This window comes from Solea solea, chromosome 13 (assembly GCF_958295425.1).
Source record: "Solea solea chromosome 13, fSolSol10.1, whole genome shotgun sequence".
In the NCBI taxonomy this organism is placed as follows: Eukaryota; Metazoa; Chordata; class Actinopteri; order Pleuronectiformes; family Soleidae; genus Solea; species Solea solea.
The window spans coordinates 21986632-21997694 of NC_081146.1; the positions used below are offsets into that span (position 1 = coordinate 21986632).

General features: G+C 40.7%; 1 protein-coding gene across 2 annotated transcripts in view; it reads left to right on the top strand.

Annotated features, from left to right (window-relative positions):
• adcy3a (adenylate cyclase 3a) overlaps positions 1 to 9940 on the top strand; it is a 33098-nt gene extending 23158 nt beyond the window's left edge. For both annotated transcript variants that reach the window (XM_058647560.1, XM_058647561.1), the window contains exons 16-21: positions 580 to 738; positions 1601 to 1747; positions 2028 to 2141; positions 2766 to 2892; positions 3607 to 3731; positions 4838 to 9940. In XM_058647560.1, the coding sequence (XP_058503543.1) occupies positions 580 to 738; positions 1601 to 1747; positions 2028 to 2141; positions 2766 to 2892; positions 3607 to 3731; positions 4838 to 5017 (852 nt within the window). In that variant the 3' untranslated portion in view covers positions 5018 to 9940. The remainder of the gene's footprint in view (positions 1 to 579; positions 739 to 1600; positions 1748 to 2027; positions 2142 to 2765; positions 2893 to 3606; positions 3732 to 4837) is intronic.
• The last annotated feature ends 1123 nt before the right edge of the window (positions 9941 to 11063 follow it).

Consider the following 11063-nt stretch of genomic DNA (forward strand, 5'->3'; position numbering starts at 1 on the left):
AAACAATATTTATACCCCAAAAAACACAGTTATATTCATGTCCCAGCAGGCTCACATCCACATCCACATAAAGCGGTTGTCACAGTGCCAACATGGTTGTGTTAATATTCATGTTTTGGTCTGTAAATAAATGTAGCGTGAAATAAATCATTGTTATAGCAGGATCATTCACTGACGCAGGTCACTGACATGGTAACAGTTTGGAACTAGTATTGAAGTAACCCAATCGTCATCATTAGCAATGCCAGGACAGTATGGCAGTTTCGAATAAAATCAACAATGCTCTGAATCCATATATATAGATATGTATATATATATATATATATATATATATATATATATGTATATGTATATGTGTGTATATATATATATATACATGTATATCTACAGGAAGCTGGTCTACAGGAAATACAGGTCTTTATTGTTATTGTAAAACACACACTAATCAGGCCAATCAAAAATACCTTGGGATGCTGCACACAAGCACATTCTGTGAGAATCAATTTTTTAAAAACTTCTTAGGAATCTTCACTGGTCCTAAACTCAGATGTTAATATCCGTGTCTGTCCCCGTGTGAAGGTGGAGAAACTTGCTCGCACCCTGTTCCTGTGGAAGATTGAGGTCCATGAGCAGAAGGAGAAGGTTTATGAGATGAGGCGCTGGAATGAAGCCCTGGTGACCAACATGTTGCCCGAGCACGTGGCTCGTCATTTCCTTGGATCCAAGAAAAGGGACGAGGTGAGATCCTCACAAACACACAGACACCTCATCAGTCTCCCAGTGTGTGGAGAGAACTGCATCCACTATGTCATGAATTGCCTTTTATAACAGCAATTGCTTCATAACAATGAAGTTGTGTGAAATATTATCAAACCCTGCATATTTGCTTTGTTAAAAATGATCAGTACTGGCCTCTGGTGGTGTAAAAAAAACACCACAGGTCCTTGGAATCCTTGAAAGTTTGTGAATTTGAAAAAGAAATTGTCAAGGAAAGTTTTTGAAAATCACCCAAAATAGACATGGGTCACTGAAAGTACCAAGTTAAGTTTTTAAAATTTTGTGCAAGAAAGAAGTGAAGTTGATATTTAAGTAAATGTCTCCCTTGTAAGTTACAACGCCACCTACTGTTTCACGCCCTGCATTGCTTGATGTACGTAGACTAGACCTACACAGAACACACAACAACATTTTGACGTGAGAATCCATGCAGATAAATGAAAGAGTAACGTTAAGCGAGAGAGACCAAATTATAACGTGATGCCTAGAAAATGCATATTCCAAGATCTCTGTCACAAAGACTATCACTGGGACAATCACGGTCCTTGAAAGTCCTTGAATTTGATGTCCACCAAGGTGTGGAAACCCTGAAGAAAATATTCAAACACTAAATTATGGTGATATTCATTGTTTAAGCACTGTATCAACATATGGAAATATTCTTGACAGTGTTTTTTTTCTTACCATGGTTTTGTGTTGTTTTTGCCAGTACACAGCCCCACTAGCCTCTTGTCATAGCTTTATCTAATATGTCACATTTTATTTAATTTAATGTTATTTATCAGTTCTTTCAGTGCTCTGACGTTGATGTGACCTGTTTCAGGAGCTGTACAGTCAGTCGTACGACGAGATCGGAGTCATGTTCGCCTCCATCCCCAACTTCTCTGACTTCTACACAGAGGAGAGCATCAATAACGGAGGGATCGAATGCCTGCGCTTCCTCAACGAGATCATCTCTGACTTTGACAGTGTAAGCTGCTTACGTGCTCATCTTTACCTCTGTGTTACCTGTGAGCGGCCGGCAGCATGAGACTGTTGGATCAAACATGGCACACAGCTAGATTTAGATAAACTATTGAATCCCCTGATTTTTTTTCTGCTTTCCAATGCAATCATTTCCGTCTCTGCAAACACAAACGTTGTCCGTTGTCTCTTTGGCTCAATGAACTTTTAAGGGAAGCAGGCAGGAGTGGGATAAAGTCCCACACCAAGCTCTGCTTCACGTAACCGTCCACCTGTCTCCATTCCAGCTGCTCGACGAACCGCAGTTTCGCTGCATCACAAAAATCAAGACCATCGGCAGCACCTACATGGCAGCGTCAGGCATCACCCCCGATGTCAGCAATGGCTACACTTGCATGAAGGTCAGTTAAAGCACTTCCTGTGTCCACCGTGTGGTGCAATGAAACTATTAAATAATATTGACATGTAGACGTATTCAGACGGGGTCTCTGATCAAACATGTGAAATTTGGGCCAGGCTGGATATTTTATTCTTACATGTACAGTATGTTATCACAGCTTCCTGTTCCATGGCGAAAGCTAAAAAAAATCCTTTTTGTTTCCCCAAAACCAACAATTTTCACATTATATTTATAATAAAGGTGAGGGAAAAAAGAGCCAAAAATGATCACAAAAGAGTATAGATCACAAAAGAGTAGAATATGGCTCCAAGAGACTTGTTTGCTCATATTAACCTGATACATACTGTATGCTTACCAAATTTGGTACAATTTATCCTAACTACCAAGAATAAACAAGTGCTAGGGGTTCTGATTGTTGGTGTTTTCGTAAATAATAGGTTTGAGAAAAGAAGAAGAAAAAGAATCTAAGGAGAAACATGAGGGCCTACACGTTACTGCACCATAACTATGGAGCTATCACTATATAGTTATGAGTCCTGGTGTGATTTTCTGTTGATGTTTCCATCACTTTTGATGACAGAGGTGTTGAGGTGTCGTTTTGAGCTATTTGCTTTCTGTCTTACAGAAGGAGCAGCAGTCTGACAGAGACCGTTGGCAGCACCTGGCAGATCTGGCAGACTTTGCTCTGGCCATGAAGGTCACACTCATGAACATCAACTACCAGTCCTTCAACAACTTCATGCTTCGCATTGGTACGTCACTCAGTCTATGAAAGCATACAGCAAAGACAGAATCTATATCTGCGTGTCATCAGATCTGTATCTGATGTTCCTCAAACCGGGAACTGATCACGTTTCTTGAAACCAAAATTGTTTCGCGATTTCTTTGTTATTTGGAGCAAAGAAACCAGAAAATATTCACATTTATGAAGCTTAAAAATAAGAGAACTTGTATTAATTGCTGAAAAAAGACTTATTGATCAACTATCAAAATAGTTGACAATTGATTTGGGAATCGATTAATAATAGATGAATCGTTGCACCCCAATTGCAAGTATATTGAGATTTCTGTATGTGTAGACATGTGGTTTTAGACAAATTTGATCATTCATACAATACGTATATACTGTATGTCGATATTAATGGCTTCTTTTGGCTTGTTTTTATGTGACGGTTGTATATTTTTCCCGACGTTCACTGTGTACTAACCACACACTGTAGTGAATCTTTAAAGTAAAACTTATTTTCCTGATATTTTGAGTGTGAGTTGTCACTCCAAATAATGTTTTGTACTCTTTTGTAACAAAGGAAATCTCTGTGTGCAAAGGATAGATCATTAAGTCATTGCATTCTGTTCTACTTTGTTTTCGGTGTTGTTCCTTGATTGTTAGACTGCACATACAAACATTCAAATTCAGCCTTAATCTCTTAATCTCTTAGTCTTAATCTCACGTCCTTCCTGTACAGGTCTGAACAAGGGTGGAGTGTTAGCAGGAGTCATCGGTGCCCGAAAGCCGCACTACGACATCTGGGGCAACACTGTGAACGTGGCCAGTCGCATGGAGTCCACAGGAGTCATGGGAAACATCCAGGTGCAGCACATTTTACTTTGACTATGTTCAACACAAACCATATTATAATCTAGGTTTACGTGACCTTATTTGAACCCAGCCAATGTGCATTTTGATTTAAATAAGCTTCCCCTCACTACCAACTGCAATACATATGGGTAATTATTAACTGCACCATTGTAAAGCCTCTTTTCATATGGAAAAAATAAATAATTTCTCAGTAAGATCTTAGTAAGATGATATGGAATTAGTTCATAAAATACCCAAAATATAGAAAAGTCCCTTTTCTATACTGTCCTGTCATCTGTTTCAGGTGGAGGATCCACAAAGTGGCTAAATAAAGCCCAGTCTCAGCGAGCAGCTGTAAAAACTCAGCCCAGTCTGCAGCAGCTGCAGCTGCTTTTTTTAGATGCGCAGCAGAAAAACGGAGGCTACATGCACGCTACTCTGTTTTCTTTCAAGATGCACTAAAGGGTGGCTACATCTGAACTGGTTACCTACGGATTTTCAATCATTTCTGTTTGATACAGTTAAGGCCACATACATTTGCCTCCACAATGAGTTTAGAAAAGAAAACAATCACGGTGTGATTAAAGTGTGGACTCTTGAATTTGCATTAACCTTTGAGAAATTATAAGCATTTTATACATTATTGGCCATTTTCAGGGGCTCACGTATAATGGGACCGACTCAAATCATGATAAATAAAAGGTTTGTGCGTTAATACTCAGTCGCTGCTTGTTTGCAGGTCTCTCGGCCTCCAGTTTAGTGCTTTTTAGTCTAAGCACTGTGGTGGTGTACAGAGGCAAAATGACAAAAACATCCAAATACAGTATACTGTATGTGGCTCTAATTATATGTGGTACCTGGTGTCACAGATACTGTAGGAGCCATGTCTCATTTTTATTTGTGAGACCACATATTTGGCTGAAACCAAGAAATAATAGAAGAAGAAGAAAACAGACAGAAAAACTCCAGGCTGCGATGAGTTTTAGTAGAATTCAGTTCATGGATGGTAGGAAGATTCATGGAAACACAATGGAATAAGGACAATGTGCATGGAAACTGACTGTGGCGTGTTGCTCACGTTCATTCATATAACGTGTGTTTGTGTGTGTTGCCCCCAGGTGGTGGAGGACTGCTACAACATCCTGAAAGAGTACGGCTTTCGCTTTGTGAGGAGGGGGCCCATCTTTGTGAAGGGAAAGGGAGAGCTGCTCACGTATTTCCTGAAGGGAAGAGACAAACAGGGCTCGTTTATCAACGGCTCCTCCGTCACTCTGCCACACCAGGTGGTGGACAGCTAAGGATCACACTCGCATACACACTCACCTCCCGTGTGATGACTGTAGAGGGGGAGGGGCCCCCGGAGGACGCGACCTGACCTGAGCTGCTGTTTACAGTCCACATCTCAGTACTACTGACATCCACGTTCCACGCCACTCATTACTGAACACACTCATGGAAAGATAGACAAGCGTGTGTGCCAGCGGAGGTTTTGTTTGAAAATGTGGATTATTTGAATGAAGTGAAAACAGACATAAGATGACCGGAGCAGTGAATGTGTAGTGGCACAATATTTAATAAATATAAATTATATAAAAAAATCATAATAATTAGACTATACGAAGTGACGAGTAGATGGGGGGGGGGGGCTAATGTGTCAGGCCAGGTTTTCATTCATGTGAAGCTGCTCATAAACTCCAAACTTGCACATTTTCACAAAGAAACACTAGATTCAGTGCAAATTTACTAAATGTGAGTCTATTTGTCAGTCAGATCCAAAACAGCCCAATGGAGCAATAGTCTCAAACCACTACGACGCAGCTTAGGCTGCATTTGTGCTGTACAGACCCAACCCGTGACGTGACGGTGCCATGGTTCCCCTGTGTAAATGACACACATGTAGGCTACGCAGGCTTAACCCATCTATCGTGACTGACGTCATGACATGCTCTACTAACGGACACGCAAACATCAGGGCCAACACATGGAACATGATACTTAAAAATCTGTATTTGTTGTCAAACAACAAAACTGCAGTAAGAACTCTCCTTCTCAGTCGTCGCTGCATCGTCCTGGTTCAGTTTAACCCAGGACATTTAATAGGTGGCGAAGGGAAGCGTTCGCCTTATCTTAATGTACATTTAAGGATATAATACAGCGCAGTTTTTAGGCCCCATAGAGCTACAAGCTTCTGGGGGCGTGCACTAAATCTAATATGGCTAATAAAGGCTTGAAATTGAATGTGAATAACAGGAATTGAACAAGTTTGGAATGAATTGGAAGCTTGTACCGTGGTGTCACGCTCAGTCGTGATCCGAAAGTGCTCAAAGACAGCCTTTATACTGCCTCTCCTCTCTGTCACACCCTCAGGCCCTGTTCACATTAGGTATTAACATCCCGGTCTCTGGTGATTCCTTCACAAGTGGACAACTCTTAAGTGCAGCGTTTGAATAGACACACACACACACATACACACATACAAGACACGTTGAAGATAAGATATCCAATCAGTTTGTTATACTAATGTTATACCACATTCTTTTATCGGTGTGAATGAAAAATGCGAAACGCTGATTTCCTCTGAACTGCTATAGTTTTCAAAATGACCTGAAAAAAAAAAGTATATTTTTACACTTGTCAGAGTTTCACTACTGCCACAATGTTAGCACAGAGACCAAAGCTTATCCATTTTTTGCCATCGTTTTTCAAATGGGTGAAGGCAACGTTTCCCATAACTTTTTATAATGCACACAACTCAAAACGTACACACAAAAATTCTGATCATTTATTTGGCGACACAGAGAAAATCTCCCACAACACGACTGTGGGTCCTGATACAAAAAACCTCATGCAATCTTTGTGTCGGTGACATATGTACGATATCTGATCACACACACGTATTCTGCATCATGTAGAGACACAATCTACTGTCCGGTGTGACCTGATAAAGTTAGAGCGTCCACTTGTGCTCGGATCACCCCGGACACGTGTTGATATCTGGACTGAGCAGGTTCTCTGTCACACTTGCAGCTGCAGTTTTTGGCAATTGTTTTTAGTCTAAATTCAAGATGTCAGCAGTGAGATGACATAATATAAAAGGATATCACTTAAATAATAAAACCATGGGCTTTATCTCTTCCCATTGACGCTTCCAAAGATAAGCACACACCCTCGCATACACACATATACACACAAGTTGGCCCCCTTTTTGCAGACACCCTGGTTGGAATGCGTCACTTCAGCACACGAACACTGCACAGGCTTACACTGACCTGAAGTCAGACTGTCACACGTCTGTCACACATGTCCACGCTGCGCTGTCCTGTCCCCTCCGCTCCTAAACCACCGTGAAGGACACGCCGCTGCTGCTGCTGCTGCCCTCTGGATTGTTTGGGTGCCTTGTTGAACTTGAAGGAAACCGACGTCTCGTCTCTGACGTCAGAGGCTGACGGCACACGGCAGAAATATCCTCACATTTGATTCTGGATTGATGGGGAGTGCCTTTAACAGCTGTGTTTGTCATTTTTTAAATGAGTTGAAATGATAGTTTGGGGGATTTTTGAAGTGTGACGTGCTGGCATCTCGACACACCAATTTAAGTCATTGTAAGATAAGGCCCATAGAGAAAATCACCAATTTAAAATCGCAGCACACAGGAGTTGTTGCTCGACTGTTGCCTGAGTTCAAATGTGTGATTTTGTCACTTCTGTGTTTTAAATTTACATACTTACCAAACGAGGCAGTTATAGACCAGCAACTCTTGGCTCTGCGAGCTAAAAATTTTGTTTTTCTATATGAACTTTGGATAGTACACTTAAAAACTGGCATGTATTGTACTAAGTGAGCCTATGTGTCAGTACCGCATACAACTAGCCCTATCCCTTTAAATAATCCCATGGTCCCTCTCCAGGCGGGGGATCTACAAAGGTCAGCACAATGATATTTTTCTTTCTTTGCTCTGTGACAGGATGATTCCAGTTTATTAGAGCACGGATTTCATTGGGTCGCGATAACACTGCACATCTGTTAACTTGCGATCTGGATACACATGACGACAAACACTACGAGGATCAACTGTGAACTGTTGGATCTGTTGTAGTGAGTGTAGCCTGGCGAGTCTGCTTTAAAAGTAAGCCCGGTACAAAAATCTGTCATCTTCCTTTTGTCAGAGCGATGTGCAAAACGAAGCTGTGAGGAATAAGAGAAGCCTCACGTTCACTAATGTAGAAATGGCAGAGATATGTTGTGTTAAAGCTGCTGTCAGCTTGTCGTCGTTTGGTTCACTTCTTGCCCTTTGCCTGTGTTAGAAATAATCTCCCTCCTACCTTTTGTCCCAAGATTTAGTGAGGGGTGAGGTAGTGCATTTACTTCAATATAAGAATATTTTTAATGGTGACGTTTTGGGTCTTCTTCAAAAGCGCCTGAGGTCAATTTTGTAGATTCTGTTCCCTTTGAGAGCAGAATAGACGATTTAAAAACATGGCACATATGAATGAGGTCATCAGTGTGACTGACAGCTGCGGATATTTGGCCAAGTTGTGAATCTCGAGGCTTCAAACCAGATGGAATTTTATTAACGGTTTCACAGATAGTCAGTCGGCCTGGGAAAAACAAAGATTCAAGAAAAAGTCTGCTTTGCCTGCAGCCTAAAAAGACCATGGTTCTCAAACTGTGGTACGTGTAGCACCGGTGGTCTGGTGGCACTTGGAATACTGTTCTACTGCATAGACCAGGGTTTGTGTGTAGAAAATGAAACGATTAACAAAAAAGTATAATTATTAGAGTCACTCACAGTGTGTGAAGTATATGTGAAGAAGAGGAGGATGATGAGAGAGGAAATTGTGTTATTGGGAATAAATCTGTCTCCTGTGAAAAGGCCGTAGCCATATTTAGACCACTGTATTTTAACGTTTTAACGTTTTTCTTGGTATAAAAATTTTGAGAACCACTGGCCTCAGTGAGCAAAGACTCTGTGATGGCTGTCAGAATATATTGCTATTTAAAACAAGATATTTTGTCAAAGTATTCGACTGACAGCAGCCTTAATGATCGACATGAAGCACTGAGGTGCAGCTCTCATGTTGACGCCGTGTGTAAATGAGGTGGACTGCTGCGTCTCTCGGCCTATGCTTGCTTGTTTGTGCACACGATCTGAAACGGACACGGACGTGCACGTGCTTCTGCAAACACTGACGTGGATTGTGTATGGCGGCGATCTGTGACGTCAGTTGAATGTGGATATAGACGTTCCGGCGTAGAAGATGCGTTCTCTCACATGTACAGCAGGTCTCGCCTCCAGTTGGACCGTCTTGGCCCCTCTGTCTAAGGTGGAATTAGGATAGAAAGAGTTTAAAGTGTTCCCTGTGAAGTTGGTATTTCAGGTGTAGGGGTTTTCAGGAAGCAGCAGGTGCCACGTTTGTGAGCTTTGGGGGGGAAAGGATTTCACGAGCCACTGCTCTTTTTCTCTCTCGGCAGATTGTAAAACCCACTAGTGTCTCTGTAGAATGGGATGAAAGTGCAATAGTTTCTTCTACAAACCCGATGCTCACCTCTCTTTAAGGAAAGGTTCAATCATTCCTTCCCCTTTAATTCATATTTTTATAATGTAATGTTTTGTTCACTTTAAAGAAAGGGAAAAAGGACTGAACACGTCCTTACTGTACATAGAGTTTACACGCAGTTTATTGGTAGGATTTATTTATTGGAAATGACAGGGATGTTGTCTTTTTTTAACACTGATGTGAAAGTGCCAATGATATAGAAATGGCTTTAGGTGTAAAAGCCACAACATGAACCATGGCTGTATCCTTATTTGTATTTTAAAAGAATCTCAGGCTTGGGAACAAATAGCACTTGAATAACGTGTCAACTCTGTATATGACTCCAGGTTTTGTTTTGGGACAGAATTTCTGAGCGACGTACCAACACAAGAACACTGAAATGCCATCTGGAGAGCCCACGCCAGCTGATGGCATCGACAAGGCAACATGATTCAGTGCTGTGGTTCTAGTTGTCATTAATGTTCACATTCTGTCAGATTTTGATTCAGAACTTTGATTCCTTCTTGCAGTTTTGTGGACTGAATTAGACATGCTGTAAGTCTTCTTCTTAGCCTGCTCTGAGCAGCTGATCCCAGTCCTGTTTTTAGTTTCTCAGTCAATGTGCTGTCTTTCATTTCAGTTGTTTGTCATCATAAGGTGAGTTGATTAAAGAAGTCCAATAAAGACGAGTGTCGTGTCATGATTACTGCAGAGTGAACGGAAACAGTGGTGTTGTGGGACTTATCTTACATTATTTTACCTTATTGATTGCACAGCTGAACATCTGTGCAGGCTTCGGTGACAGTGAAGGCTACAGCTCTAACATCACAGCCTCTGTCTTTCAGGGGCTATGACTCTGCTTTCATAGCCAGGAATTACTACATGTTTATAGATGTTAGTAATCTGGCTTGGCAAAGAGACACAGTAATGTACGGAAGAGGATTAACAAACAAAACAAAATTAAAGTCTCTAATTCTGATATTAAAGTCAGTATTCTGACCTTAAAGTGAGAGAATTCAGAGGGAAAAAGTCAGAATACTGAGATTAGAAAGAGATGAGTTCTGACTTTAATTTCAATCTCAGAATAATCTGCACAATACTTATACTTATAAGCTGTTTAGGCCCTGGCACTTTCTTGCTCATGCCCTAGAATTCTGGGGAAAAAAATCATAATTCTGAGATTAAAGTCAGAATTCTGACACTAAGAAGAAAAAGTATCCAAAAATCTGATTTTAATTCTGACTTTAATCTCCGAATTGTTTATTTTTTGTTGTTTCCAAACAGTTTTTTACATGTGGCCCTAATCCTCTCCCTCAGTATGCACTTATTGATTTAATTCAACTTCTAAATCTAAATTGAAGCCACTCCCAGATTACACATTGATAACAACAATATTCCAGTTATATTTAATCTATATCATCCAGACTCATTACAAATTTCTTCATAAGATTGTGATTAGATTAGAGACACAGGAATGGAGGGGGGTGGGGAGAGGGAGTGTAACCACAATAACTCTTCTTTCTGTATGTTTTTAAATTTACAGATTTACTTTGCATCATAAATGTGTTTTATCGTGAATTGCACGTCATTCCGCACCAAAGCAAAGACTTTTATTTTGAAATTCGGCGAATGTACCGTTTTTTCATAGCCGTCTTCAGCAACTACCCATCATCAATCATAGCAAGTTAGGGTTCGAACCCTAATAAAATAAAAATAAATAAATAAATAAAAATAAAAACTGGTGTAATGGCGCCCCCTAAGGTGACGCAGCGCACATAACGCGACGTGAAGGAATTTCCGCTTACGT